The sequence below is a fragment of the Panthera pardus genome, unplaced genomic scaffold, assembly GCF_024362965.1.
Source record: "Panthera pardus isolate Hobbes unplaced genomic scaffold, ASM2436296v1 HiC_scaffold_1, whole genome shotgun sequence".
Taxonomy (NCBI): Eukaryota; Metazoa; Chordata; class Mammalia; order Carnivora; family Felidae; genus Panthera; species Panthera pardus.
In genome coordinates this window covers 5,766,035-5,793,887 of record NW_026526654.1, presented here as the reverse complement: position 1 = coordinate 5,793,887, position 27,853 = coordinate 5,766,035, and the positions used below count along the sequence as shown (strand labels likewise).

Sequence of the window (27,853 nt, the reverse complement as noted above, 5' to 3'; positions counted from 1 at the left end):
AAACATTCATTTTATTGATTTTGTTTTTCCTATCTTTATATTGTCACTTTTGGTTTCTCATTTCTACTCAGAAAGTCCCTGTTAATATTATTTTCAAGGCTGGTTTATGGGTCACAAACCCATAAACCCCTTTATCTATCTATCTATCTATCTATCTATCTATCTATCATCTATCTAGCCTGGGATACTCTTTCTCTCTCCTTCTATTCTGAATTCAGCCTTACTGGATAGAATATTCTTGGCTGCAGATTTTTGCTATTCAGCATTTTGAATATATCATGTCATTCCCTTCTAGCTTAAAAAAATTATGTTGAAAAGTCTCCTGATATCCTTATGGGGCAGTTCCCTTGTATACTATTGTCTCCTTTTGTCATGCTGCTTTTAATATTTGTTCTTTATCACCACATTTTGTCACATCAATTACAATATGTTTTGGTGTGGCTCTGCTTTTGTTGATCTTGTTGGGGATTCTCTGTGCCTTTTGGATCTGGATATGTGTTTCATTCCCCAGATTGGGGAAATTGTCAGTCATTATCTCTTCAAATAAATTATCTTCCCTCTTTTTTTCTCTCTTCTTCTTCTGGGTCTCCTATAATACAAATGTTATTACATTTGATGGAGTCACTGAGTTCCTTAAGTTTATTCTCATTTTGTATAATTCTTTTTTCTTTTTTTTCCAGCTTGATTCCCTTCCATTACTCTGTCTTCTAGGCCACTAATTTGTTCCTCTGCTTCTTGCAGCTTGCCGTTCATTCCTTCAAGTGTGTTTCTCATTTTGTTTATTGAGCCTTATTTCTGTGTTAAGGGTCTCACTCATGTCTTCCACTCTTTTCTCAAGTCCGGTGAGTATCCTTGTGATCATTGCTTTAAAATCTGTTTTGCTTAGCTCTATGTCCATGGCCTTGTCCTATTGTTTCATTTGGAATACATTTCTTTGTCTCTTCATTTTGTCTGCCTTTCTGTGTTTGTTTCTCTGTGTTAGTAAACTCAGCTGTCTTCTGCTCTTGGGAGTAGTGACTTTATGAAGAGGAGGTCCTGGAGTGCCCTGCAGTGCAATGTTCCCTGTACACCAGAACCTGGCACTTCAGAAGAGTATCCTGTGCATATTGCTTACACCTGGCTGCTGTGTTGGAGTTACTTTTCCTTTCAGTATAGTCATCTGTAGTGTCTCTTTGCCCGTTTTGGTCTGTGCTTACTCTCTGTGGTGTCAGTGGGACCCAGGAAGGCCAGTTCTGGGAGGGCATGTCCACTAGGGAGCTTGGGAGCAGGGCGGCATTGTTGGTCAAATTTGTTGGGCCACTAGTCCTATGCTGGATTCCTGGAAGCACTGCAGTGACTAGGGCCTGCACCCCAGGTGGCCAGGGTGTGAGGCTGCAGGCAATGACAGCAGGGCATAGCTGCATGCACCACAATGGCAGCAGTGCACCCTTCATCTGGGCATAGTATGCAATGGTGGCTAGGGGCATGTGCACCTGGGTGTTGCGCTACAGTTGGGCTGAGCACGAGATGGCAGCTATTCACCCAGTGGCTGGGTGGGTGTTCATGCAGCTTTAAGAAACATGTTTTTGAGCTCTGGGTTGAGGATACAAATGTCTGTGCAGCCCTACCTCCTGCAGGTGGCTTTGTGTTTATGCTGGGTGTGCAGCAGGAAAATGGCTCTTGCCAGCTCCCTCATTTTCAAAGATGTCCCCCAACATGCTTCAAAATCAGTATGAACAGATGTTTCCTGTTTGCCCCTGACATTGTATAAGCTTCTCCTTTTATGTTGCCCTTCCATCAGGCGACTGTCTCTTTAGTGGCAGTGGTCCAGCTATCACTGGCCCTCCCAGCTTGCCCAGTGCTGAGTCAGCTGACTTTTAAAGCTCCAGGTTCCAAGTCCCACTGGCTTACAAATTCACAATTTCAGTCTCTTTGGTTTTTGAAGCCAAATGTTATGGGGATTAGTCTTCCTCATGTGAATTCCCTGGTGCAAGGCCCCATTACTGTTTTCTTCATGTGCACAGCTCCCTACCTTTGTGGGTAGCCTCCCTCTGTATTTCTGACCTTCCTAAGTTTCAAATGCAGCTTTGTCTCTATATTTAGTTGTGGAGTTTGTTCTCCAATCTCAAGATTGCTCCTCAGTTTATTGACTTGGAGGTAGGTGCTATCTTGTTGTAAATGTGGAATTGTGTGAGCTCAGGGTCCTCCTACTCTGCCATTTTCCCCATAGTATCAGATGTATTGACTTTATCTCACAGTATTTAATTATTATTAATGTTACATACTAGTATTTCTTTTTAAAGTTTATTTATTTTGAGAGAGAGAGAGAACCTGATGGGGGGGAGGGACAAGAGGGAGAGAGAGAGAATTGAAGAAGGCTCTGCACTGTCAGCACAGAGCCTGATATGGGGCTTGAACTTACAAAACCGTGAGATCATGACCTGAGCAGAAATCAAGAATCAGACACTTAACTGACTGAGCTATCAAGGCATCAACATCGTAGTATTTAACTTATGAAATATAAAGAAGAGAAAACATCACCCCAGGACTTTGCATCTTCCCCTGGGGAAAGGTCTTTCCATTTTCAGTTGTACATGGAATACTTGTATCATGTCAGATAGAACTATGATCTTGTTATTGCTTTTATTTGAAAATTAGGAATAAAGATAAAAAGACATGTATGAGTACAAGTTGACATGGGGTGGAGATGTGATTATCTATCTATCTGTCTATCTATCTATCATCAAATTGGCTTACATACAACATCTAGCACTCATCCCAACAAGTGCCCTCCTCCCTGCCAGTCACCCACTTTCCCCTCTCCCCCACCCTCCATCTACCCTTAGTTTGTTCTCAGTCCTTAAGAATCTCTTATGGTTTGCCTCCCTCCCTCTATAACTTTTTTTCCCTTCCCCTCCCCCATGGTCCTCTGTTAAGTTTCTCAGGACCCACATAAGAGTGAAAACATATGGTATCTGTCTTTCTCTGTATGACTTATTTCACTTAGCATAACACTCTCCAGTTCCATCCACGTTGCTACAAAAGGCCATCTTTCATTCTTTCTCATTGCCAAGTAGTATTCCATTGTGTATATAAACCATAACTTCTTTATCCATTCATCAGTTGATGGACATTTAGACTCTTCCCATAATTTGGCTATTGTTGAAAGTGCTGATATAAACATTGGGGTACAAGTGCCCCTATGCATCAGCACTCCTGCATCCCTTGGGGAAAATCCTACCAGTGCTATTGCTGGGTCATAGGGTAGATCTATTTTTAATTTTTTGAGGAACCCCCACACTGCACCAGTTTGCATTCCCACCAACAGTGCAAGAGGGTTCCCATTCTTCCACATCCTCTCCAGCATCTATAGTCTCCTGATTTGTTCATTTTAGCCACTCTGACTGGTGTGAGGTGATATCTCAGTGTAGTTTTGATTTGTATTTCCCTGATGAGGAGTGACGTTGAGTATCTTTTCATGTTCCTGCTGGCCATCTGGATGTCTCCTTTGGAGAAGTGTCTATCCATGTTTTCTGCCCATTTCTTCACTGGATTATTTGTTGTTTGGATGTGGAGATTGGTGAGTCGTTTAGAGATTTTGGATACTAGCCCTTTGTCTGATATGTCATTCGTAAATATGTTTTCCCATTCTGTTGGTTGCCTTTTAGTTTTATTGTTTCCTTTGCAGTGCAGAAGCTTTTTATCTTCATGAGGTCCCAATAGTTCATTTTTGCTTTTAATTCCCTTGCCTTTGGAGATGTATCAAGTAAGAAATTGCTGTGGCTGAGGTCAGAGAGGTTTTTTTCCTGCTTTCTCCTCTAGGGTTTTGATGGTTTCCTGTCTCACATTCAGGTCCTTTATCCATTTTGAGTTTATTTTTGTGAAGGGTGTAAGAAAGTGGTCTAGTTTCACTCTTCTGCATGTTGTTGTCCAGTTCTCCCAGCACCATTTGTTAAAGAGACTGTCTTTTTTCCATTGGATATTCTTCCCTGCTTTGTCAAAGATTAGTTGGCCATACATTTTTGGGTCCAATTCTGGGGTCTCTATTCTATTCTTTTGGTCTATGTGTCTGTTTTTGTGCCAATACTATGCTGTCTTGATGATTACAGCTTTGTAGGAGAGGCTAAAGTCTGGGATTGTGACACCTGCTGCTTTGGTCTTCTTCTTCAATATTACTTTGGCTATTCAGGGTCTTTTGTGGTGCCATACAGATTTTAGGATTGCTTGTTCTAGCTCCAAGAAGAATGCTGGTGCAATTTTGATTGAGATTGCATTGAATGTGTAGATTGCTTTGGGTAGTATTGACATTTTAACAATATTTATTCTTCCAATCCATGAGCATGGAATGTTTTTCCATTTCTTTGTATCTTCTTCAATTTCCTTCATATGCATTCTATGGTTTTCATCAGCTGAATTTTTTTTAACAGTTCTTATTAGATATCAAACACCGTTGGAGCCAACAGAGGGCGAGGCATGTCTGAAACAAGATGTATTAGTGGTTTCTCTGACATCAGAGCCATAAACCTCTGGCAGGCAGTCAGCTGCAGAATGCAGGCAGCTCCAGGAATTGTCCCACACCTACCAACATTGAGCAGGTGAAGATAAGGGAGAGCTATAAAATTTGACTGGACTCCATTGATAAGCAGGTACCTCTGAACACCATTTCTGTTACTAGCTCAGTCATCTGGGAGTGTTTTCCTCTTCTTCTGTCAAGTCCTTCCCTTCAGCTGACTCTATGTATCTTCATATTCCTCTTCCTCTCTTCTCAACTTCTTTCCCTTTCTCCAATTCTTGTAGTTCTTCTAGTTGCAGACTACTTTCTCTCATCTCTTTTTATGCTTCCAGACCAATTTGCCTGTTTCAGATTCTGCCTTCTTGTCTGTCACCTTCTCTCTGGTTGTGTCTTATATATTTTTTAAGAAAAATTAATTCAGGGGCGCCTGGGTGGCGCAGTCGGTTAAGCGTCCGACTTCAGCCAGGTCACGATCTCGCGGTCCGTGAGTTCGAGCCCCGCGTCAGGCTCTGGGCTGATGGCTCGGAGCCTGGAGCCTGCTTCCGATTCTGTGTCTCCCTCTCTCTCTGCCCCTCCCCCGTTCATGCTCTGTCTCTCTCTGTCCCAAAAATAAATAAAAAAAAAAAAACGTTGAAAAAAAAAAAAAAAGAAAAATTAATTCAATTCAGGATAAAAAAGAGACTATACAAAGTGGCAGGTGAACTACACACCTATTTGCATTTTTTTTAACTTTTTGTTGGTTCCATGAAGACATAGTTTCCCTCTCTCTAAGGGACACCATCCTAAGGCCTCATGTCCTTTCTTGTTATTGGCAGGTCCCCCTTCCAACTGGGTAGCCTTATACAGTCCCTTCTGCTAAATGCAACTGTTCAAGAGAGAAGGAAGAGTTTGTGATCAGGGATTTAGGAAGTCCCTGTGCAAAGTGGAATTGTTCGCTGGGTAAAGATTAGCTGGAAGAAGGCCAAATGGGAGAACAGAAACTGCACATTCCTACCCTGTGGTGCAGGGGCAGGTGGGCTTGTGGCCTCTTTCTCCAAGGAGAGTGGGAGGCTGAAACCACAATAGCACCACTGAGGTGACGAGAAGAAGGTGGCTTTAAATGACTCTAATTTTCCTCTAAGCAGCAGCAACACCTGAGAGTTCTGCAGCTCAAAGAGCCTCATACCAGGAAACCCTCCCATGGCAGTGTTCCCACTACTTCTTCCACTCTTTTCTGTTTCCCAACCTCTGTAGGAGTTCCTGCCTCACCTTAGGAGGACAGGCTCTGGCATGCCTAAAATTCTCTTCTGTTCAGTGTGGAGAGGACTCTGCCTAATAGCATGTTATCACAGAAATCACAAGGCAAGAGGAAAGGGGACAAGGTGGCCTAGAAGCACATGTGAGATGAAGCAGTAACTGAGCAAGGATGAATTTGTCTTCTCTTGATAAACTCCAAACTTTCCATCCTAGAACAAAATGATCCTGTCTTAAATGGGGAAGAAACTCATTTTTATACCCCCTCCTTCCAAAAATATTGATGAATAAGTCAGCTGGCTCATCTCCACTGTGTGGTGATAACCATCTTACCTGCACTGAGGAAGGAGAAATCACTGCCCAGCATTCCAAGTTCTTCAACAGCATTGGATGGTCATCACCTCATGTCCAAAGCAGAAATGTCTAGCAGCCCTCTATTGCCTCCAGGCTGGTCCATAGTCAATCTGGAAGTTAGAGTTCTCATGCCCTGACCCCACACCTCTCCACGAATGCATCCACCATCTCACAGCTTTCACCAAAACACCTCTCACAGGCCCCACTTCCTCCATTGGCCATATCATTTTAGTGCTTTTGATAACCTGAGATGTTATCTAGCCAATCTGGCCCCCCTTCTTGCAGATTGGAACACCAAAGCCCAGAGGGATTGAGTGTCTCGTGCATATGCACGAACACCTGTGTGGCAGAGGCAGGCCAATAACAACTGTATCTGGACAGTATGGCCAGTGTTTTTCGGTCCTGGGTGACATCTGCCTCTTTCACTCAAGTGTCCCAGTTTAGACCATACAGGTTGTATGGTCACTCTACTTTATAGAATGTCTATTGTACAATGTTAAGTGTTGAGTGAGATGCAGTCAGAGATGACATCAGGAGTGACACTGGGCCAGTCCTGCAATAAGTTAAAGGAGCCATGGGCCTTTGGTCTAAAGTCCACATGAGCTGGGCCTCAGAACCATAGGCAGAAGTCTAACAGGTTAAGCAGGGGGAAAATTTGTGCCAAGAGTAGCACAAGTATAAGCAAGTCAATGAGCAAATATCTGGTAAAAAGTGCCATGTGCCACCCCCTGAGAACACCAAGATAGGTGAGTCACAGGCCCTGGCCAGATGAGCTTAGGACAATTTCAGAAGAGTAAAGCATGGATGAGAGGACTGGTAAAGGCAGTATGGGGGGGGGGGGGGATTCCTTTTTTTTTTTTTCTTCCCCAATTTAAATTCAAATAGTTAACGTACATTATAGTCTTGGCTTTAGGAGTAAAACCCAGTGATTCATCTCTTACATATGACATCCAGTGCTTATCCCAAAAAGTTCCCTCCTTTTAATGCCTATCACCCATTTAACCCATTTCCCCACCTATCTCCCCTCCAGCAACCCTCAGTTTGTTCTCTGTATTTAAGAGTCTCTTATGGTTTGCCTCCCCTGTGTTTTTATTTTTCCTTCCCTTCCCCTATGCTCATCTGTTGAGTTCCTCAAATTCCACAATGATTAAATCATGATATCTTTCTGACTTATTTCACTTAGTATAATACACTCTAGTTCCATTCATATTGTTGCAAATGGCAAGGTTTCATTCTTTTTTATTGCCAAGTAGTATTCCAGTGTGTGTGTGTGTGTGTGTGTGTGTGTGTGTACACACATACAGTGGATATTTGAGTTCTTTCCATAATTTGACTATTGTTGACAGCACTGCTATAAACAGTGGGGTGCAGGTGCCTCTTCAAATCACCATTTTTGTATCCTTTGGGTAAGTACCTAGTAGTGCAGTTTCTGGGTCATAGGATAGCTCTCTTTTTAATTTTTTGAGGAACCTCCATACTGTTTTCCAGAGTAGCTGCACCAGTTTGTACTCCCACCAAACCATTTCTCCAGCCTGAGGACAGGGACTGGTCCAGAGCTTCAAGAGTAATTCCCTGCTCAAAGCCCTCTGTTATCTTTCCTAACCTTCCAGAGCTCCCTGAATGCCCTCTTAAACATCTATTTGTTCACTTCCCTGTATCACCTGTTACCTGTATGCACCTGTGTTTGCTACCTGACTTTCCCATCCATGGTATTACACCTTGTGGTGTTCCTAGCAAGCCCTACCACATTGTTTGCAACTCTAAAAGATCTTGCTAAATATCTAATACACCACACACCCTTTTGCCAGCCAGTGAAATGGTCCCCTGGCTCCCTTAATTCAAGGTATGGTGCAGTGTGGCAGCCTGGGGCTCCGGAATGGCAGACAAAGAGGAAGCCAAGGGCTCAGGAGCGGTGGTGGAGGGAAGCCAAAGGGACTTCTCAAGAGGGGAATATGTAAAGAGGGTGAAGCAGAGAGAGGGACAAGGCACTAAGGAGGACAAGGAAGGAGGTGAGTTCTGAGGAGGAGAACAGGGCATCAAGAGGCACAGAACATCTGGTCTCAAATGACCAGCTGCCCACCAGACCTGAACCAGTTTTCACATACAACAGGAGATTCAAGCACACCAGAAATGCAGGAAGCCCAGGTGGGCTCCACTCTGCTGCATACACCCCACCTCCCACCCCTCTAGGTTCCCAGGACCACCCACCAAGGGTCGAGGAGGCAAACCTCACAGGCCTGCAGTATTATCACATCGATAGAACCAGAACCAACAGATTGCGCTCAGCCCGCTTTCTGGTGGCTGCTGCCCTCTGCTGACCAAACAGGACTACAACCCAAGAAGCCCATCTTAGCTATGCGTGCGAGCAAAGTTGAGGGTGACCACCAAACTCACAGAGGACGAGGTAAATCCAAATCTCATTGGGGCCTTTATAAAAAGTCTCCTTCTCTAGCACTAGATAGTAGGAGGCCTCCTAATTTGAAGTTCATTTCATCTCAAAGCTGCAGGGAACTAATAGGGATCATTGTGGCTAACATCCTGTCTGACCTGGCATAGTGTTAGGCACACCTACACTGTCTCATTTTGTAGGTGATAAAATTGGAACCTAGAGAAGTGTGAGAACACCCTCCCGGAGATATAGAGATATGATTCTAGGACTGTAGATATAGATGCTGACCTCCTAACCACAGTACTAACAAAGTCACTTGGCATAGGTTCAGACTATGGGGAGGAGACACAAAAGCATTTACTGAACATTAAGTGTCAGGTATGTATTAAGTGCGGGGGAGATGGAGGCCCAGCTGCTCACCCGGGGATGACATAGTTCGAGAGAACTAATTACCACTCAGTGTGATGCGTGACATGACATGGTACAGGAATGGGGGAGATGAGATACATCACCTGAATTTGACCATCTTTTGCTCATTTTAAAACAGCAAAATTCCTTGACCCCCCCCCCTTCCCAGTAAAACTTCCTAAAAGATGACTACACCCACTCCACTTTCTCACATCTGGTTCCTGTGTTTGCACTCAAGTCCAAATACCTGCCTTCATTACCTTCTACAAGGTGAGGGGCAAACCGGACATCCCTACTATGCCTGTATTCTCACCCATGAAAAGGTAATCATGGCGCTACTTACTTCATAATGTTGTTGTGGAAATTAAATGGGTAAATTCATATTCCTAGCACATGAGTCACCCTAGGCAAGTACAAGGCACTATTGTTAAGATAGGGTTGGTGGCCTATTTGCTGGGGCTGTTTTCTTCCACACAGAGCAAGTGCCATAAGCTTTTAAGCCTCCTACTAGCTCTCCACTCTTGCCTTATCTAGTAGGTGTTTTTGTGAGTAAACTGGGTGGGCAGTCAGCCCTTCTTTTCTGGGGCTCCTTCACACCAGAAGCCTTGCAGGTCCTGCACTGTCAAAGACTGGGAGGGAAGTATGACCCTGGGGTGTCCTCTCAGAAAGCCCACTTGCCCAAAGACATGGGCCATGCATTCTCATAGCAGCTCTTCCAGTAATAAAGGGCATATCTTGGCACTCATCTGCTTTATCACACTTTACTTCCCAGGGAGAGAGGTCGGTTGAAGGGCATTCCAATAAGCAGAATGGTAGGTAAGTCCAGTGATGTTACGACAGAAAGAACAGGATCAGATACCTTTTACATCATTTACAGTGGTGACTTGCGTATGACTGACTTATCTCTCTCTCAGAATGTGTATGTTGCAGTTGTAAGCCAGCCAGAATGTGACTGTATGGTTATTAAGGTAAAACGAGGTCATTTGAGTAGACCCGAATCCTATATGATTGGTAACCTTTACGAAAGGAATTTGAACACAGACATGTACACAGGTAAGATGTGAAGACATTGGGAGAAGACAGAGGTCTGTAAGTCAAGGAGAGAGACCTGGAACAGATCCTTCTCTTACAACCCTCAGAAAGAACTAATCCTACCGATAGCTTGACCTGACTTCCTCTGGATCTGTGAGAAAAAAAATAATTTGCTGTCAAAAAGCCAGGTTAGGAAAGGCAGTCTCATACGTGGACAGTACCTGGTATGTTCAGAACACAGTGGCTCCTGATGGGCCATCTGCCATCTGAGATCACCAGGGTCACTGCTCTGCCCTCCACCCTGCCCCTCAAGTGTCTTCAGGACACTTATTTCCCATCAGGTTTCCAGTTGACCTCCTGCTCTCCTCCCTAGCAGAGCCTTCTCCATCTCCTGGCTGACCCCCTCCTCACCTGGCCCTAAATGTTGGCACACTTCTGGTGGTGCAGGTGAGGGTGCTGAATCCAAAGCTTTCGCTCTACACCTCCGTGGCTCCTGAAGTCCTCATCCCTCCCCAACCTGATTCCACTAGATATTTCACAGGCTGTGGGGTCCAAACACATTCAAATCCTTTCTATCCCACAACAGGTCAACCCTGACTTGAACATCACCTTTTACATGTGTTAAATTTTAATTTCAGATAAACAGCAAAAAAGTTACACTAAGAATGTCATAAACATTGCTGGAGGCAAAGATTATGGTCTATCTGAAATTCAAGTCTCTCAGAACCCCACTTTTGTCCCTCCCCTTCCTTCATGCTCACATCCAGACACATCCAGGATTGGCACCCTCATCTGGTCTGGACCTCCAGTGATTGACAACGTCCTGTCCATCCCACAGACCCTTCCTAGCTTGGCAGGTGGGAGGAAGGGGGGGCATCTCCCCTGCCCTGACTCCCCCATACAAAAAGCACCCCCCCCTTTGCCCTGCTCTTCCCCCCTCCCCATCCTCACGCCCTTCCCCCTCCCTAACAGGAAGAGTAAACATTACTGTTACATAAACTATTTTATTTAAATAAAATCAGGGGCAGACCCTTTTCTTTCTCTCTCACACTCACTCTCTCACACACACACACACCCCAACACATGCACACAGGCTTGCCCACATCCTCCCTCCCTTTCTCCCCTCCACCCATGGCCACCTCAAACCCAGTGGTTCTCATAGTGACCATCTTAGCACAGGGAAACACCCTCCATATGATGGCCCACTCCTCCCAGTTGATGGCAGCAGCATACAGGCCTAGGCACAAGCTATCCTGCCCAGAGTCCAGCTCTCAGACCTCTTAGGGTGGGAAAGGAGGAAGGACCAGTTCTCCCAAGGCACCCAGATCCAGTGTGGCTTCCCTGCTTTTCCTCCCTTACAGCCTGGAGCACCACCAAACCCCTCCCAAGGGTCCCTTCACCCTAGGGCAACCCCTCCCTGCATCAGAGAAGGCTCAGTAGCCAAACTTGAACAGTCCCCAAGGGATTCTGGAGTAGGTATTGTCTGGTTTGGGGAAGAGAGAGGGAGAGGGATTGAGCACCAAATTCCCTAACTCCACCCAGCAGGAGGGCGCTGAGATTAAGCTCAGCGACCTCCACCCAGAAAAAGTAAACCCAACTCTGCAGCAGGAATCCGCGAAGGCCTCAACCATCAGGACCTCATTATGTCTCCACCCCCCAACACTGACCCTGCTAGAGACCCACTAGCACCTTGGCAATGTTAATGGCCCAGCTCAGCTGGGGAAACAATATGCACATGGGAGCCTGTCTGGAGGTGGTGTCCTCTATATGGACAGTGGGGTTGGGTTTCACCCTCTCTGACACTGGTACCCTTCAAGTCCTTCTTTGTGGCACACACAGCAAGGTGGCTTAGGTAATGAGAAGGGAGTACTGCAGGGATGTGTAGTGTTTTCCAGAGGCACACAGTCCTACAGTGCATTTTACAGATTACATACAGGCAGGCTAGGACAGAGGCTCTGTAGCATCCCTAGGCCCCCATGGGAGATGGGGAGGTGGGAGGGACACCTGTCTATTGCCTCAAACCAGGCGGCCAAGATGTCAAAACTCAGGTCCCACATCCACCTTCTCCAGTGGGCTACCCTGTACCTTCTAGACCAAGTTCCCTGAGGGGAAAGCCAGACAGATGGAAGGAAAGCAGAAAGGGGGCAGTGAAGAACATCAGACCAAGAGGAGCTAGCAGGGGGAGGGCAAATGTGAGAGCCATAGAAAAAGCCTTCTGAAGGGGTAAGGCAAAGAGAGCTGCCACCTGCAAAGAACTGGGGGAGGAGGGAGAGAAATTCACCAGAGACAAGAGCCAACCTGACCTCTCCAAGGGAAGCAAGGACCTGAGGACAGGGAGCTTGGAGCCCTACATGGGCCAATGGTGGTAGGAACCAGCCACCCTGAGCATGAACTACAGGCTGATGCTGCGCTGGTGGCGGCCCCCACGGCCCCCGCCATCACTGCCCCAGCGCCCCCCACTCCGGGAACCCAGCTCCTGGCCATCCAGACTGGTGTGGTCCGACAGGCCCCGCAGATGCTCCACAGAGTCACACTTCTGCAGGTCTGAGGCCACTGTGCGTAGGCTCAGCAGGCTCAGTGTGTCTGTGTCAGGGGCAGGGCCAGGCCCCAGGCTACTGCCCTCCTCCAGCACCCCGCCTTCAGCCCCTTCTATGATACCACTGTCTCCATCCTCGCCACCATCAGGCCCGGCCTCTGCCCCCACAGGGGAGGAGCGCCGCTGGCCAGGGGCATGAGGGGGCTGGCCCCGGCGCCGGGCATGGATCTGCTCGCTGATCTGCTCCAGGTTGCGCAGGGCAACTGAATAGCGAGTCTTGGCCTGGGCCACCTGTTGCTCCAGCTCTGTCACCTTGGCCTTGTGCTCCTGCAGAGGGAGGAACAAAGTGAGGTGACCCACTGGCCAACTGTCCGTGGCTCCTGGAGCGGAGTCCCTTCAGCTCCACTCAGCACTTTCCACTGGTGCCTCCTTTCCTGGACTCTTAGGCCAGCTCACCATCCAACACAAACCTGCAGTGCTCCACCCCACCCAGCCTAGCCCCTCTTCACTCTTCTCTTCTTCCTCTTTCCCAGCAGTATCGTCCTGCTCCTGGCCTTACAAGACCTTCCTCCCAGGTCTTCATTCCCACCCACTCCTCCTCTCCCCATGGTTCCCTTTCCCTATCTGGCCAGTTCCTCATCCCCATTCTCCCTGGTTTCCCGATTCCCACTTTTTCTCATTTACTTCCTTTCAACTCCATTCTCTACCAGGACCCATTCCCCAAGCCCAACTGCCACTCCTAGGTATCATTCTTAGCATATGTACCTCCACCTGGGCCACCACACTGGTCTGTCAGATGGACCAGAGAGGCACTGGCATCCCCTCTAACTGCCCTCACTCTCCATGCCTACCCCCTTCCTGCCTATTCACACACTCTCCCCCACCCCCACTGCCTTACCTCCAGAATCTGGCTGAACTGGGCCTTGAGCTCAAAGTAGGGGCGGCTCTTGCCAATGGCCCGCCGGAGAGTCTTCTGCAGGGCCTGGACCCGAGCTTCAGCCTGCTGGCACAGCCGAGTCACCCGCTGATGTTCCCGCTCACCACGAAGCCGCTCCTCCTCTGCCTCATTCACCTGGCCATACATTCACCAGGACATACATCACTGACCCAGGACCCATGTTCTTGCCTCTCAAGACATGACCATCCTTCAGGATCTGACATCTGCTGCTAGAGACTAAATGTTTATATCTCTCCTCCGCCCCCCCAAAAATTCATGTTGCAATCCTCACCCCTAAGGTGATAGTATTGGAGGTGATTAGGTTATACAGGTGGGAGCACTCAAAAAATAAATAAATGGGATTAGTGTCCTCACAAAAGAGTTCCTGGAGAGCTGTCACTCACTCCTTCCACCTCGCAAGGTCACAGTGAAAAGACTGCCAGCTGTTTAGGAACCAGGAAGCAGGCCTTCACCTGGTACCAAATCTGCCTGCACCTGATCTTCCTAACCTGCAGAGCTGTGAGAACTAAACTTGCTTAAGCCACTCAGTCTATGTTATTTTGTATTTAACAGCCCCAGTGGACTGGAGCTGATGCCAGGGATCCTCCCACTCCCCAGTCCTCTGGGAGTAGCTTAGAAATGATACATACATGTGAGAAATAAACTTGCTTAAGCCACCTAGTCTATGTTATTTTGTTGTAACAGCCCCAGTGGACTGGAGCTGATGCCAGGGATCTTCCCACTCCCTAGTCCCCTGGGAGTAGCTTAGAAATGATACATAAATTACACTTCAGAAATCACGGTACACTAGCAGAGCCCAAAAGTAAGAAAAGGAGAACATTCTGAACATAGAAGTGAGGGGTCACAGCTAAATGTAACAAAATGTGAGTGTTGAACCTTGAGAATCCAGGGGTGGATCAACTGGGGGTCAGTCCCATATGTGGATGCAAAGGTTCAAGAAGAGCCCAGAGAGACATTCGTAAGTCAGAAGGAAATGTAAATGGAGGCCAAAAAGGGCAGAGAGGAAGGAAAAGGATTTGCCTGAAACATAATCAAAGCTGAGGGAGGGCTGGGGGGTAGAAGAAAGGAAGAAAGAGGGAGATGGGATGAAAGGATAGCCAAGAAGTACCAGAACCGGAGGAGACCTGGCTCACCTTGCAGGTGGCATGGTTGAGCATCTCCTGCCATGTGGGGTCCAGCCGGTTCTTGTCAGCCATGACACCCTGCTCAGCCACAAACACCATCTCCCGGGCAGCATTGTGCATGCTCACGGCCCGCTCATACCGCAGCGCTGCCTTCTGTGTCTCTTGCTGGGCCTGGAAGACGGGACCATCAGGATGGGGAGCCCCAAGGGACCCCCACCGCCCATGGAGACCCATCCTGGATGAGGACGAGAGGAGGAAGGCCCAGTGCAATATCAGCTTCACTTCCCAAACTGCACTAAGGATAAATGCCAAAGAAGCAACATTCCATAAAGACTATCTTGTAAGGATATGGCTCAAAAGAAATAAATGCATAAATAAAGACTGGATGGGGAGCCTGGTGGCTCAGTTGGTTAAATGTCCAACTTGGGCTTAGGTCATGATCTCACGGTTTGTGGGTTCGAGCCCCACATTGGGCTCTGCACTGACAGGTCAGCCTGCTTTGGATTCTGTGTCTTCCTCTCCCTCTCTGCCCCTCTCCCACCTGTGTTCTCTCTCAAAAATAAAAAAATAAATAAACTTAAAAAAAAAAGGACTGGAAAATGATACTGCCACTGCAGGGTGAATGTGTGAAACCCAGCACTCGCAAAGGCCACTGGCCTGGGCTCTAGGGAGAACAAAGAAAGATCCACCCCACTTTAGTTTGAAGGTGGTGAATGACTTGGACCAAGTCTCACAGAGAGTACACCCCTGAGACCATCACCTCCAGTCCAGCATGTAAGCTGAAGGAAATAAGACAAGTGTTCTGAGATACTCATTACAACCATGCTTACCAAACATAAAACTGGAAACAAACCTAAGTTTCCAATTATAGGGAAGTGATTAAGTGTATAATAGAACATTAATAACAATAATAATAATAATATGAGGAAATGTTAAGCAGCTTTTAAAAATGATAGCATGGATGTATATTTATTGACATGGAAATATGTAAATAAGTAAAATAAAGGAAGAAAAATAGCACGTATCATAAATCTCATTTTGGCAGGATATACACACACCCAAAAATCAAGGGGTTATCTGTATTGTATTAATTACGTTTTTTATTTTCTCTATTTTATGATGCTTTCACATCCTGGGGTTTTCCTAGGGCTAATTCCTAGAGATACTAAACTCCTCTGTGAGCATACTTTTCAAATGCAAACCAACCAATCCAAAGCCCACCACCTCCTTTATCTAACTCTCACACACAAAGCCAATTATTTCCCCTGCCCTACATTAACCCAGGGCCAGGTACCAAAATATAGAAACCACCCCTATAGCCCAGGGCCCACAGTTACTCAAGCTATCTAACTCTAAATTCGATCAAAGTTGCCTACCCTGCCTTACCCATTCCTTCCCATTATAACCGCAATAAAGGCTCTGAGCCAAGCTTTCCTCTCATGTCTTCCGCCTCCTGATCAACCCAAGTGCTTCCCCAGGTGGCCCTAGGTGGTGCAGCATGCTCTTTCTTCTTGGAAATTTTAAGTTATAAACTCTCTTTTCATGGCAGCTGTCTCTGTGTCTTACCATACTTGACTAAAATAAATTCTAGATGCAAAAAATGTGAAACAGGCACATGGCAGGATTTGGAGTGATTTTGGTTTTCTTCTTTTATAGTTACTGTTACATTAGAGTCTTCCAATACTGAACCCATTACTTGTGTAAAAAAGGGGGGGAAGGAAAAGGGTAAAGGAATGGAGAGGTGAGCAAAGAAAAGAGACATGAACCAAAGGGAAGAGAAATAAGAGAAACCAGAAAGTGTTCTGTGTGACTAGAAGAGTCCAGGGCCAGGCTCTGTATGCGCCCCTCCTGGAATGTGCATCAGCTAGCCATACCTCCTTAGCAAGCCGCCGAGCCTCATAGTAGGGCCGGGCCTTCTCGATGCAGCTCCCCAAGTGGGAGCCCTGTGTGTTGAGCTTCCTTGCTGACTCCTGCAAGATCCTTCGGTAGGTGGTCCTGGCCTCCTGGCAAACGGACAGGGACATGGGCAGAAGGAAGGCACATGTGTGGGTCCCAGCCCCTCTCGTTTTTCATACATGCCCCTTCCCCTGCCACTGTATTGAACAGGGAGAAAAGAAGACACCTCCAGAGACTAGCCCAAGGGTGTGAAGAAAAGGATCAACACTCACATCCAGCTGCAGCTCCACCTGGTTGATCTCCTCACTGGCCTGGTTGAGATGCTCTAGCTCCTCCTGCCAAAGAGGGGCAAAGAGTTAGAGCAGTGGGAAAAAGTAGCTTCTTACATGAACCATGTGGGGTGGGAGGGAAAGTCTGCCTGATTAAGGAAGGGAAGAAATGGAGGAAAAGGGCACTGTCAAATGCCTCCGTGCAGGAGACCTAATATACAGTCTCCTGTAATCCTCACAACTCCACCTCTGCATCAGACAGTAAAACCCCCATTTTAAAGATGAGGAAATCACCATTCAGAGAATAGAACACACACATGCACACAGCAAAGTGGCAGCAAGCCTGCCTTCTCTTCATTAGAACATGGGGCCACCTTCTCTCCGAAATTCCAGCCAATAGAAGTAGCCTTGGAGCTAACAGTCTGTGTTCCTGAGAGAGGAACACTAGGCCAGTCACTCACCACACATTTACTACACACTTATCACAGCTCAGCACCATGACACCCAAGAATTCAGAAAACAAAGAGGCAGAAGCTCCGGACTCAGTAAGTAAGAAAAAAGTGGTACAAGGAACTGTAAGAAGCAGGCCTGGTGGGAGCAGCAGGATCACCTACCAGGGCAGAAAAGGCCAGGCAGGACACCCTGAGGACTTGCTCCTAGGCTGGGCCTTGACAGATACACAGAAAAGCACCAGTGACAAGCAGGTGCCCAGAGCAGGCAGCTTGTCAGGTGAGAAGCCGGCAAGGCTGGGGTACAGGAGAAAGGATACCAGAACTTTTCCCAATGGCAGGGGGAGCCCCTTAGAGCCTGGCACCACCCAGTCTGTGGTTTAGGAAGGTGGGTCTGAGCAGTATGTGGAAAGTTTACAGTGGCCAGGGAGAAAAAAGTGGAGGCTGTCTGCAGTATTCCAGGTGGGAGAGGACAGGGCGATCCCAAAGAAATGCAGGAAGCAGAATCATGAGGGTCTGGTTGATGTCAAGATTAGGGAAGATTCCATGGTTCAAGAGACCTCTAGGCCTGCTTGAGCAGTTGATTGACAGAGACCCCAGGTCCTCACACAACAGATTCTGTGGCAGGGAGGGAGAACATTGGGGACAAGTCACCAGACATGGTAGCATAAGGATCTCACTGGCCCTTGGTGCACCTGGGTGGCTCAGTAGGTTGAGCGTCTGACTTCGGCTCAGGTCATTATCTTGCAGTATGTGAGTTCAAGCCCCACGTCGGACTCTGTGCTGACAGCTTGAAGCCTGGAACCTGATTCAGATTCTGTGTCTCCCTCTCTCTCTGCCCCTCCCCTGCTCATGCGCGCTCGCTCGCTCTCTCTCTCTCTCTCTCTGTCAAAAGTAAATAAACATTAAATTTTTTTTTTTTTTTTTTTTTTTAAAGGATCTCACTGGCCCCAAGGCTAGAGAAAGAAGCAACAGAACCATCTGGGCCTTTCACTGACATGGCAGAGAGTAGGGAGAGGTGCTGGTCTCAAGGATGCTCCCTGTCCTTTCTCAGTCAAGTTCCTGGAGCCCAGCATGCCAAGGACACTCCTGAGAAGGATCAATGCCCAGTGAAATGCCTGACACTCAGCTATGAAATCCTCTCCCAGGAGCCCTGCAGACCCTGGACAGGATAGTGGAACCCAGGCTGTGTCTGCCTGCTGCCCATGACCCAGACATAACCTGCACTTGGCAGAGAGCAATGCTGCCATCACTAGCTCTCACACACCTCATGAAAATACACATACCTACAACAATGCAGACACTTCCTCAAAGGAGGCCATAAATTTGGCTCTAAACTTTACAGAGCAGAACTGACATGGGCCTGACATTGAATTTTTAGTATTCTGGCAACCATGTTTTTAAAAAAATGCAAAAGAGGGGCGCCTGGGTGGCTCAGTTGGTTAAGTGTCCAACTCTTCATTTCAGCTCAGGTCATGATCTCACGATTCATGAACTCAAGCCCCGCATCCAGCTCTGTGCCGACAGTGTAGAGTCAGCTTAGGAGTTTCTGTCTCTGCCCTCTCTCTGCCCCTCCCTCTCTCTCTAAGGTGAATAAACTTTAAAAAATGCAAAAGCAAACAGATTAAATTATAATACATTCCATTTAACCCAATGTAGACAAAATATTATAATTTTAATATGTTTTCAACATAAATTATAAAACACTTTTACGTTCTTTTTAATCTATGCCCTTGAAATCCTCGTGCATCTGACCCTTAGGGTACATCTCAATTTGGCCAGCAGCATGTGACTCCCACATTGGACATTGTGGGCCTGGACGTTGGTGCACATGAGCAACCTGATTACTCACACAACCCAGTGTCCATAAGGTTACAACAAAACACTGTGGAACCATAAGCAGCTGACATGGCTCACAGGACCCCACAAGAGGCCTGGGGCCAGAGCCAGCACTACCTGATACACAGAGATCAGGGTTTCACAGTGCCTTCCTAACAAGGACATAGCCTTCAGTGGACAGAATCACCCCAAGGGCTCTCACAAAAGGCAATTCCTGTTAGGGTGAGAGACAAGCTCTCCCACCGTGGGCCTAGTCTTCCTCTAGCTTTTTTAGGCCCACAATGGGTTTCAGACTATCTGGGAGATGAAGTGGCAGTGCTTTCGCAGCTCTTGCCAGAACATTCTCTTTCTCAACTCGTTCAAATTTGCTAGATAAGAAACAATGGAGTAGGGAATTAGAGGCAGAATTGAAAATGGATCAGGGACCTAACCTTGGATCTGGTTTTCCTGATATTGTGACCACCATCCTAGGGTTAAGGACATCTTCAGATGGATGCCTCAGAGAAGACAGGAGTACCATCAAACTAAAAAAACCACATTCCTGGTGGGAAAAGGATATGCCTCAGGAGGCAATAAACTGATTCTGGAAAATAGAAGGAGGTGGGTAAAGGCCAGCCTGCAACATTTCCATGGGCAAACCAAGGTCCAAGACTGGATCCCACTCAGTTCCACGGCCCAAAGTGCTCCCAGATCATCAAGATCATCACAGGAATGAATGCCTCTCTACATAAGTCATCCCCACTGGAAAAAGTCGTAAAGGGCTCTGACTGTTGGCAAACAGCAGGAGTAGGCACATCTTTCTAGAAGGGAACTTGCATCCACACAACATTTCCAGCAATTAAAAAAGTCTTTTGATGATGAGATCTGCCCCTCAGTCACAAAGCTCTAACAGGACAAGGAGACTGGGGAACAGAATAGGATAGATGGTAGGTGAGCAAGGGGGTCGGGGGAGGTGGGGGACAAGCAGGCTGAGGCAGACCCAGGGCAAGGCTAAGTGGGAAGCCAATGAGCACTCAGGGCTCTGTTTTGGGAAGCTGGCAATATAGTACATTTGGCCTGCTCCACCAGGGACTCCTGGCACCTGGCTGAAATGGACATTTGAATAGGATGAAGTCTGAGTCAGCAGGCATCATCCATCAGTGATCCCACAGCCAGCAGGGAGGGTGACCTTCCCCAGACACGGCAGGCACATTCCCAGGATGCCAGGCCACTGAGTCAAAGGCATGGGTGCTCCATCTACAGATGTGCCTGCTCACCTTTTACAGGCTACTAAAACACACAAGCTCATGGTGATGCAGGGCCAGGGTGATGCATGGCTCAAGGACTAAGTAAGGGAAATATGACTATCCTGTGAGAGCTAAACGGATACTTCAGATGAGGATGAAGAGGTTGCAAAGTCACTCTGAAGAGTCAAAGGAGGAGGTGAGTGACTGTATCCACTCACCTGAAGATGAATGTACCCATCATCACAAAGGGAACTGAGAAGTCACAGGGGAGGAGACCTAGACCCACCCTAGCACCATCCTCCTTCACTCCTTCCCTCCACTGGGACCCTCTCTCAGAAAGCTGAGGACGAGCCAGAAAGTCTCAGAGAACTATGCTGACCTCAAGACATGGAGACTAAGACAGTGGCCTTCCTGGGGGATAGCACACTCCAGGTCAGCCTAGAGGTGATCTCCAGCTGGCTTGCCTCCAAATTCCAGAGGTATCCCACCAGACAATGGGGACAAGAACTGCCTGCCAAGAAACCCCATTTCCCGTATCAGTAAGAGCCTTCTCCTAAGGGCAACCATTTCTGGGAATCCCAGAAAATACCTGAACAGAGTCCCTAGCCTTTGGGATATCCCTGGCTGAGTGGGCACATGTAGACTACATGTTAGAACCATTTCTCACCCCCAATGAGACCAGAATTCACATGTCTGGGCATGGCTCAGGAACAGGTATTTTTATTTTATTTTACTTTATTTTTTGTTTTATATTTTATTTTTATTTTTAGAGACAGAGAGAGACAACACATGCACACGTGCACGAATGAGGGAGAGGGGTGGAAAGAGAGAAAGAGAGAGAGAGAGAGAGAGAGAGAGAATATCTTAAGTAGGCTCACAGGACAGAGCCTGATGCAGGATTCAATCTCACAACCCTAGCATCATGACCTAAGCCAAAATCAAGAGTTCGACGCTCAACAGACTGAGCCACCCAGGTGCTCCAGGAACAGGTATTTTTAAAATTCGCTGGTGGATTAAGATGGATCTGTTGGCAGAGAATCACAGAATGCACTGAGAATCCATTTAAAGCACTGAAACAGAGTTACCAGGATAACATGGTCTTGTGTTATAAGAGGGAGGTCCCAATAAGAGGGACCTCAAAAGACACACAGCAATCTCTTTCTTATCTAGAGGAGACCAAACCCAGAAAGGCTGAATGCTGCCAGCTTCCTCCCTGAAGGGTACCCCTCACATCAGGCTGCCTCTTCCACATGGCAAGAAGATGCAGAATCCCTGCTAAGGGCAGAGTACTGGCCCAGCCATCAGTGTGCCATAAAAGGGGGAAGCCTCTACAACAAGACCTTTCCTCCCCACATTACCCACACCATTCCACAATGTGCCTCCCAGTTTAGCAAGAGAGATTATGATCTGCCTGTCCCTCTTGCTCCAATTAACAACACTGCAAGCTCCCTGGAATTAAGGCAAATCTAGGCCTGCTCGATATTCTTCAACCCTCACAGAGCTCTTCTAATAGAACTATGTTCTACTTCTACAATACCAACAGCAGCTGGGGAACTGCATTTTTATTTAATTTTAACTGATTTTACTTAAGTAACCACGTGTGGCTAATAGCTACTTTAGTGAACAGCAAAACATGAGAGTGACTCTTCGTACTACCGCCTTTGCCTGTGCGGGTGCTGGAAAAATACACAGGAGCAGGAGCGACTGAGCAAAGAAACCACAGTAGATCCTCCCCTGGAGCAGAGCAAGGAATGTTGGGAGAAGGTGTATGAAGCACACCATACAGTCCTCCTCCCAACAGGACAGGGGTCTGTTTCCCAAAATACTACCTCCAAACTTTCACCAAGAGATAAGCAAAAGAGTTGTAACAGAAAAGAATCATAGGACTATGTCAGAGCAGAGTGAGCAGTTGTGCAAATAAACTGGACCAACCCCTCACTTTATAGATGAAGTTAGTGAGGCTTAGACATTACATAACTTGCATGAAAATCACAAATCATGAGGCTGGAGGTTGTTTCAATCTCAGGCCAATGTGTTTTTCACTATAACTTACTTCCTCAGTAGATGACAAATCTGTAAAATTAGCAGAAGAAATTGAGCTGTTTTCAATGCAACACCCATGAGATAGGGTGGAAATAAATTACTGACTCATACCAGTAAATGAATGGCTCACTGCATTTCCCATATAAGCATGGAGTTCCTCTGCCCAACATCCAGGGAACCCCCACCAAGAGGGCAGGAAGGATGTGAGGACCAGATCTGATTTCTTCTTGAGTCACTGAAGCAATCTAATAAAGTTTAGTTGACAGAGAAGCCCAGGAATGCAAGCCCTGAGATGTTCTTGCTCACCTACAGAGGTGTGAGTCACCTCCACATCAGAATCTTGGAGATGCTACGAGACCTTATGGCAGACTGAGCCCCAAACACACAAGCACTTCCTGCCCTCACCTACCCAAGCTGCTTTCCCGGGGAACCCTTCCCAGCCAATGCACGTAAACACTACAATCCCACCTCAGCGGACCATGCATCTCCTCCCCATGGTCTCTGTCCTCACCCACTGCTCCTTGACAAATATCTGCCCATCCTACCAACTACTAGCCTGTGAACACTCCAAGGCAATAAGTCAGCTTTTCCATTCATTTGGTATAACCAGCATCCTCAGAACTCGGAATCCGTATTAAGGACGGACCATGGCTGATACAACTCCATGAACATCAGATTTCCTTACAGGCCTCCATCTGTTGAGGCGTTGTAAAACATGAAATGTCTCACCCTTTACAGATGTGAACATCCCTGGGAGGCACTAATGAGAAGATGACAAAAGAGAAGATTCAAAAGTGCCTCCCACTCATACCGCATCTCTGGGCCAACAGCCACTTTACTTATTTAGAAAGGAGAATAGTTTTACTCTCCACTGACCGAAATGAGGCCCTGCATCTGAGGCCAATTTGTTGCTTCCCTTTGTCAGTTAAGCCTTCAGCAGCACACCCCAGGCACTCAGGCCCAGGCCTTTCTCTGCACTCCACACACAGCTCTTTTAGAACTTGTCACACTATCCTGCAATGATTTGCTGACAAACTTGTTTTCCTTTCCTGCCCCAGCGCACTAGGGAGAGAATAAATCTAATCCCTCATTTATCAGACAGCTCTTCAGGAAAACTGGAATCTGGGCTCCCTGTCTCTCCTTTCCCTTCAGTTTTCTCACCTGTATTCGAGGATCCAGTTCTTCCTCCTCTCTTGGAGACAATTTGGTCTCACTGCTGTTGTTTCCACCTCTTCCCGGCTCCTCTGCGACCGGGCTCCGAGGGACTTCATCCTCTACAACCTCAGACCGAAGTTCCCCCTGCGGGGTCTCCCGCCCCCCTGGAACCTGCCTGAATTCAGCCATGCTAATGGGGAGAGGGCACAGCCCTATGCACAAGAGAGGACTGACATGGTGGGACCAGGGCCCCAGCTTGGGGCTTCCCGGGATCCAGGTAACAAGAAGAGTTTCTCTTCTCAAAGGGTGTAAAAAGGGACACAGGAATGACCTCACACTGGGTTAGAGGCCAAGATTCACGTTGTCAGCGGGGTTCCTAGAGCTACAGCCTTGTCGGTGCAAAAGTTCTTCCGTCCCCGTCGCGAGGAGTCCACCAGGAGAAACCCGGAGCAACCGCTCCGAGGCAGGGGGCAAAGGGGGTTTGGATCCTGGGCCGAGGCCTTCGAGGAGTAGCACCATTCGGGAGGGCGGAGGCAGGCGCCTCCAGGCTGTGGTGACAACTGGAGAGAGAAGGCTGGGCCCGAACCGAGGCTGTGGGATGACAGTCTCTGGGGAGCTGCAAGGGAAACAAAGGCCAAGTACAGGGGCAGCATCAGAACACAGGCCACCAGCCCCTTCCAACCCCTCAGCCTCCCAAGAACTTCACTCTCTTCCTTTCACACCCCGCTATTCTGACCAGCCCCCACCGCGAGTACTTTCCTCAGCCCTCAAGGACTTGAGATCCTACACCTCCCGCGTCCCAGCTCCGCTCGCCCAGCCCCTCACGATCTGCGCTTTCCAGACTTCCTTCGGATATCTCCCCATCTCCTCCATCCTCCCTTTTCTTCCGCCCTCCCTCACTCCACACCCGCCGGGCTTTGCAACTCACCTAGTAACCCCCAGCCCCGCCCCACCTCCTCTCTCCAAACAGGCGGACAATACGAGCCTCCAGGCTGCAACCCCACAATCTTCCTCAGTCCCGAAGACCCTGCCCCCAGACCTCCTACACAACCGGACGCAAAGCCCCGGGCCCCAGACACAGAACATTACCTCAGTTTACCCTCCCGTACACTGAGCTCCTCCACTGCAAACAATCTTCCCCCTCCCTCCCCGCAACAAGCTAGCTAGTACAACCAAAAGCTACTGGGCCGAGAGGAAGCGGAAATACATCATGCGCTAACAACGCCGTCCAGCCCTTTCGCCCCTCCCCCCACACTCTACTGGCCAGCTGGGCCACGTCTGGATTCCCGTACCTCGTCCCCGCCCGGCGTTTGGTTTCCGGTTTCCGTACAAAATGGTGCCCCAGGGTACTCATGGTCGCTGCCTGGAGCTGCCTCCATCCCATCTTCCACCCAAGATTAATGATACTGAAATATGAACATGTTGTGGTGAGAAAAATTAGATCTGGTTGTGGAAGTTCGGAGTCCCTTGTGGGTATGGAGGTGGTAGAAATAAAACGAAGATTGGACAATCTCTTTAGTCAGAGTGCTGCCATCTTGTTTTACGCTCTGCGGCTCTGGCTGCCAGAAAGCTACTTCCGGCCTCGCCCAGGAAGTCAGAAGCGGCGCCAGAAGTGAACTTGTTGGCTTCTGCCGGGGCAGCGGGACCGCTCAGATCCAGGTCAAGCGCACTCTTCAGTTGGCACGTACGGTCGTTTTGCAGAAGTAACTATCGGTAATCACTCTGGTGAAGTCAGCGAGGCCCTTAGTAACGACGTTTAAAACGGACAGCCCTGATAAGTAACCGGTCTCCTCGAGGCTTCCGGCCGGCGTTATCACCGTGACCCCGACGCTCTGCCTCTCCAGCCCTTCCCGGAGCGAGGCCCTGTCCCGCAGACCGTGGTTTACCTCTTGAGCACTAATTAGAAACCTAGGCAACCTGAATTCCGTGCTTAAAAGCCCGTGAGAAGTTTGTTATATCAATGAAAGGACTTGACCTGAACGACCTGATGGTCACTTCCAGGTATCTCCAGGCAAGGCTACGGGGAAGACTTGAGGATTCACGTTTTATTTTTGCAAAAGACCTTACTTATCCTAGGTGGAGAAGGCAAATGAACTGAATGTCCTTTCTTCCCTTTGGTTCTCTCCCTGTAGAGCCAAGTATATTCCTTTAAAAGTGGTATTTTTTCCCCCACAAAATTGGAAATTTTATTTTTTTATTTCTACAAGTAGCTTCTCCAGTGAGTCAGCCTGGAGATCTCCGTTAACAGTGTCTAAGTGGACAGGTCTTATGGATAATAACACCTGTCTTCTATCACATTGCTTTTGTTAGTAAGGTAGCCATGAAAATTACATATAGAAATCAGAAACAATGTATTTATTTGTTCTCTGCTAGTAACTTTAATTTTTCTTAAACTGGAGTTTCACTATAATGACTCCCATTTTACCCAACGATCTTCTATCTAATCTAGCCTGAGTTCTCCCAGCCTTTTCTATCCAGTACTGCTCCAGTGTCTGTCAACCTTATACCTTGTCCTACAGCTCCTTTTCCCTGTGCATTGTCATTAGCAATCGTGAGCTGCTTCTAGTTGCCATGTATTTTTCTTGTATTTGGTGGGGTAACAACATGAATATATGCAATGCCCAGACTACCCCTAGATCACATCCTGAAAGTCAGTAGCCTCCCTGATGTCTCCACTGGCCTTTCCTGGGCTTAACTCTCGCTGAGACCAAATGTAATATCATGTATTGATTGTAGTATCTACAGCATTATCCAAATGTTTGGATAATGTTTTAAGTAGGAGTAGGTTGGAGAGCAGTGTACACCGGCTTGTTTGATTGAGGCCAGCACAGACATGATGAATTAAAACCTTTTTCTAAAACAGCACTCTCATGTAGACTTTTCTGCAATGATAGAAATGTTCTCTGTCAGGCCTGAATAATATGGCAGCCTCTAGCCACATGTGGCCATAGAGCACTTAAAGTACAGCAAGTATTATTAAGGAACAGCATTTTAAAATTTAATTCTAATTTAAATAGGGGCATCTGGGTGGCTCAGTTGGTTAAGCATCCGATTTGGTTTCAGCTTAGGTCATGATCTCATGGTTCATGAGTTCGAGCCCCACGTTGTGCTCTGTGCTGACAGTGCACAGGCTGCTTGGGATTCTCTGCCTCTCTCTGCCCCTCTCCTGCTCATGCTGTCTCTGTCTCTCTCAAAATAAATAAACTTAAAAAAATTAATTTTAATTCAAATAGCCATAGGTGATTCCATTGGACAGCACAGTTCTAGAGTGTACTTTTCCTATATCTCTTCCAGACACATGTTGAACTTTCGCATCTTCAATACAAAACAAATGTCTCTCCGCTGTCATTCATCTCATCTCTACTTCCTCCTCTCCCATTTACTTCTGCGGTCTGGCTTCTGCTTCTGCCAATGCACAGAAATTGCAGACAAGGTCATCCATGCTCTGAATATCACCAAATGACTGATATCTGATACTGGATTATTTATTCTCTCTCATCCTTCTTTAGCTTCTGAGTCACCCTTGTCCTGGGTTTCCTCTTATTTTTCTGGCCCGTTGATTTATTCTCTTCATGCATTATGTCTTTACTAAGTGTCTAGTATGTGCCAGGATTTTAGGTGATAAGGAAAAGGACACTTGTTCCAGTTTGCATGTAGCTTATAGTCTGTGGTACTCATTTTATAAATCAGTTGACATTCAAACTGGTTGGACTACAACCCAAAAATGTTTTACCTTGTAACACAGTTTACATATCATTGTGTAATATTTATTTATAAAAAAAGTTTCAGGGAAAGATCTGAAAGGTCTTTACTTAAATTATATGCAGAGTATATTAATATTTTAATGCTATTGGAGACCTATTCTGCTGATTTCATGACCTGCTAATGTTTGAAAACCTTACCCAAAATGCAAGGGCCTCTGATGCTAGTCTCTGACCATCTCATTCATCCTGCTTTCTCAGAGCCCTCACCTAAGTGTATGGCCCCTATTCGTGGCCACTGTTCTTTCCTTGGAACCCTGTCTCCATCCAGACTCCCCACAGATCACATTCTGAGATCCAGCAGCTTCTCAGACCATTGACCTGTACAAGGGTTGCCTCTCACTGAGTACAAATCTGATTTCATCCTCTTTTCTAAATCCTGCTTCTATATTACTTTGTTGGTGAATGAACCATCTACCCGTTTACCTAGGGTGAGAAACAGAAGACTTCCTAAATGAATCACCCTATCTTTACTCTGTAGTACATTAAGTATCTCAATAGATCTGTTGTCTCCATGTGATTGTGATTGCTTCAGTTTAGACCTTCCCCACCTCCACTGTAGATAATGTACCTCAAGAGCCTTCAAGTCAATTCTGTCCAATAGAACTTTCAGCAATAATAGACATTTCTGTATCTGCACTGCCCAATATAGTTGGTATTCACTAACCATGTGTGGGACTCTTGAAATC

General features: G+C 47.1%; 1 protein-coding gene across 1 annotated transcript; it reads right to left on the bottom strand.

Moving 5' to 3' along the window:
• Nucleotides 1–10,892: 10,892 nt before the first annotated feature.
• SH3BP5L (SH3 binding domain protein 5 like) lies at nucleotides 10,893–24,623 on the bottom strand. The gene is made up of 7 exons (XM_019433139.2): nucleotides 24,493–24,623; nucleotides 23,410–24,019; nucleotides 16,695–16,757; nucleotides 16,401–16,529; nucleotides 14,536–14,697; nucleotides 13,343–13,516; nucleotides 10,893–12,771 (listed from the first exon to the last, which is right to left on the bottom strand). Exons 2-7 carry the CDS (start codon nucleotides 23,590–23,592, stop codon nucleotides 12,301–12,303), a joined length of 1,182 nt encoding a protein of 393 aa, XP_019288684.1. The 5' UTR covers nucleotides 23,593–24,019; nucleotides 24,493–24,623; the 3' UTR covers nucleotides 10,893–12,300.
• Between the last annotated feature and the right edge of the window lie 3,230 nt (nucleotides 24,624–27,853).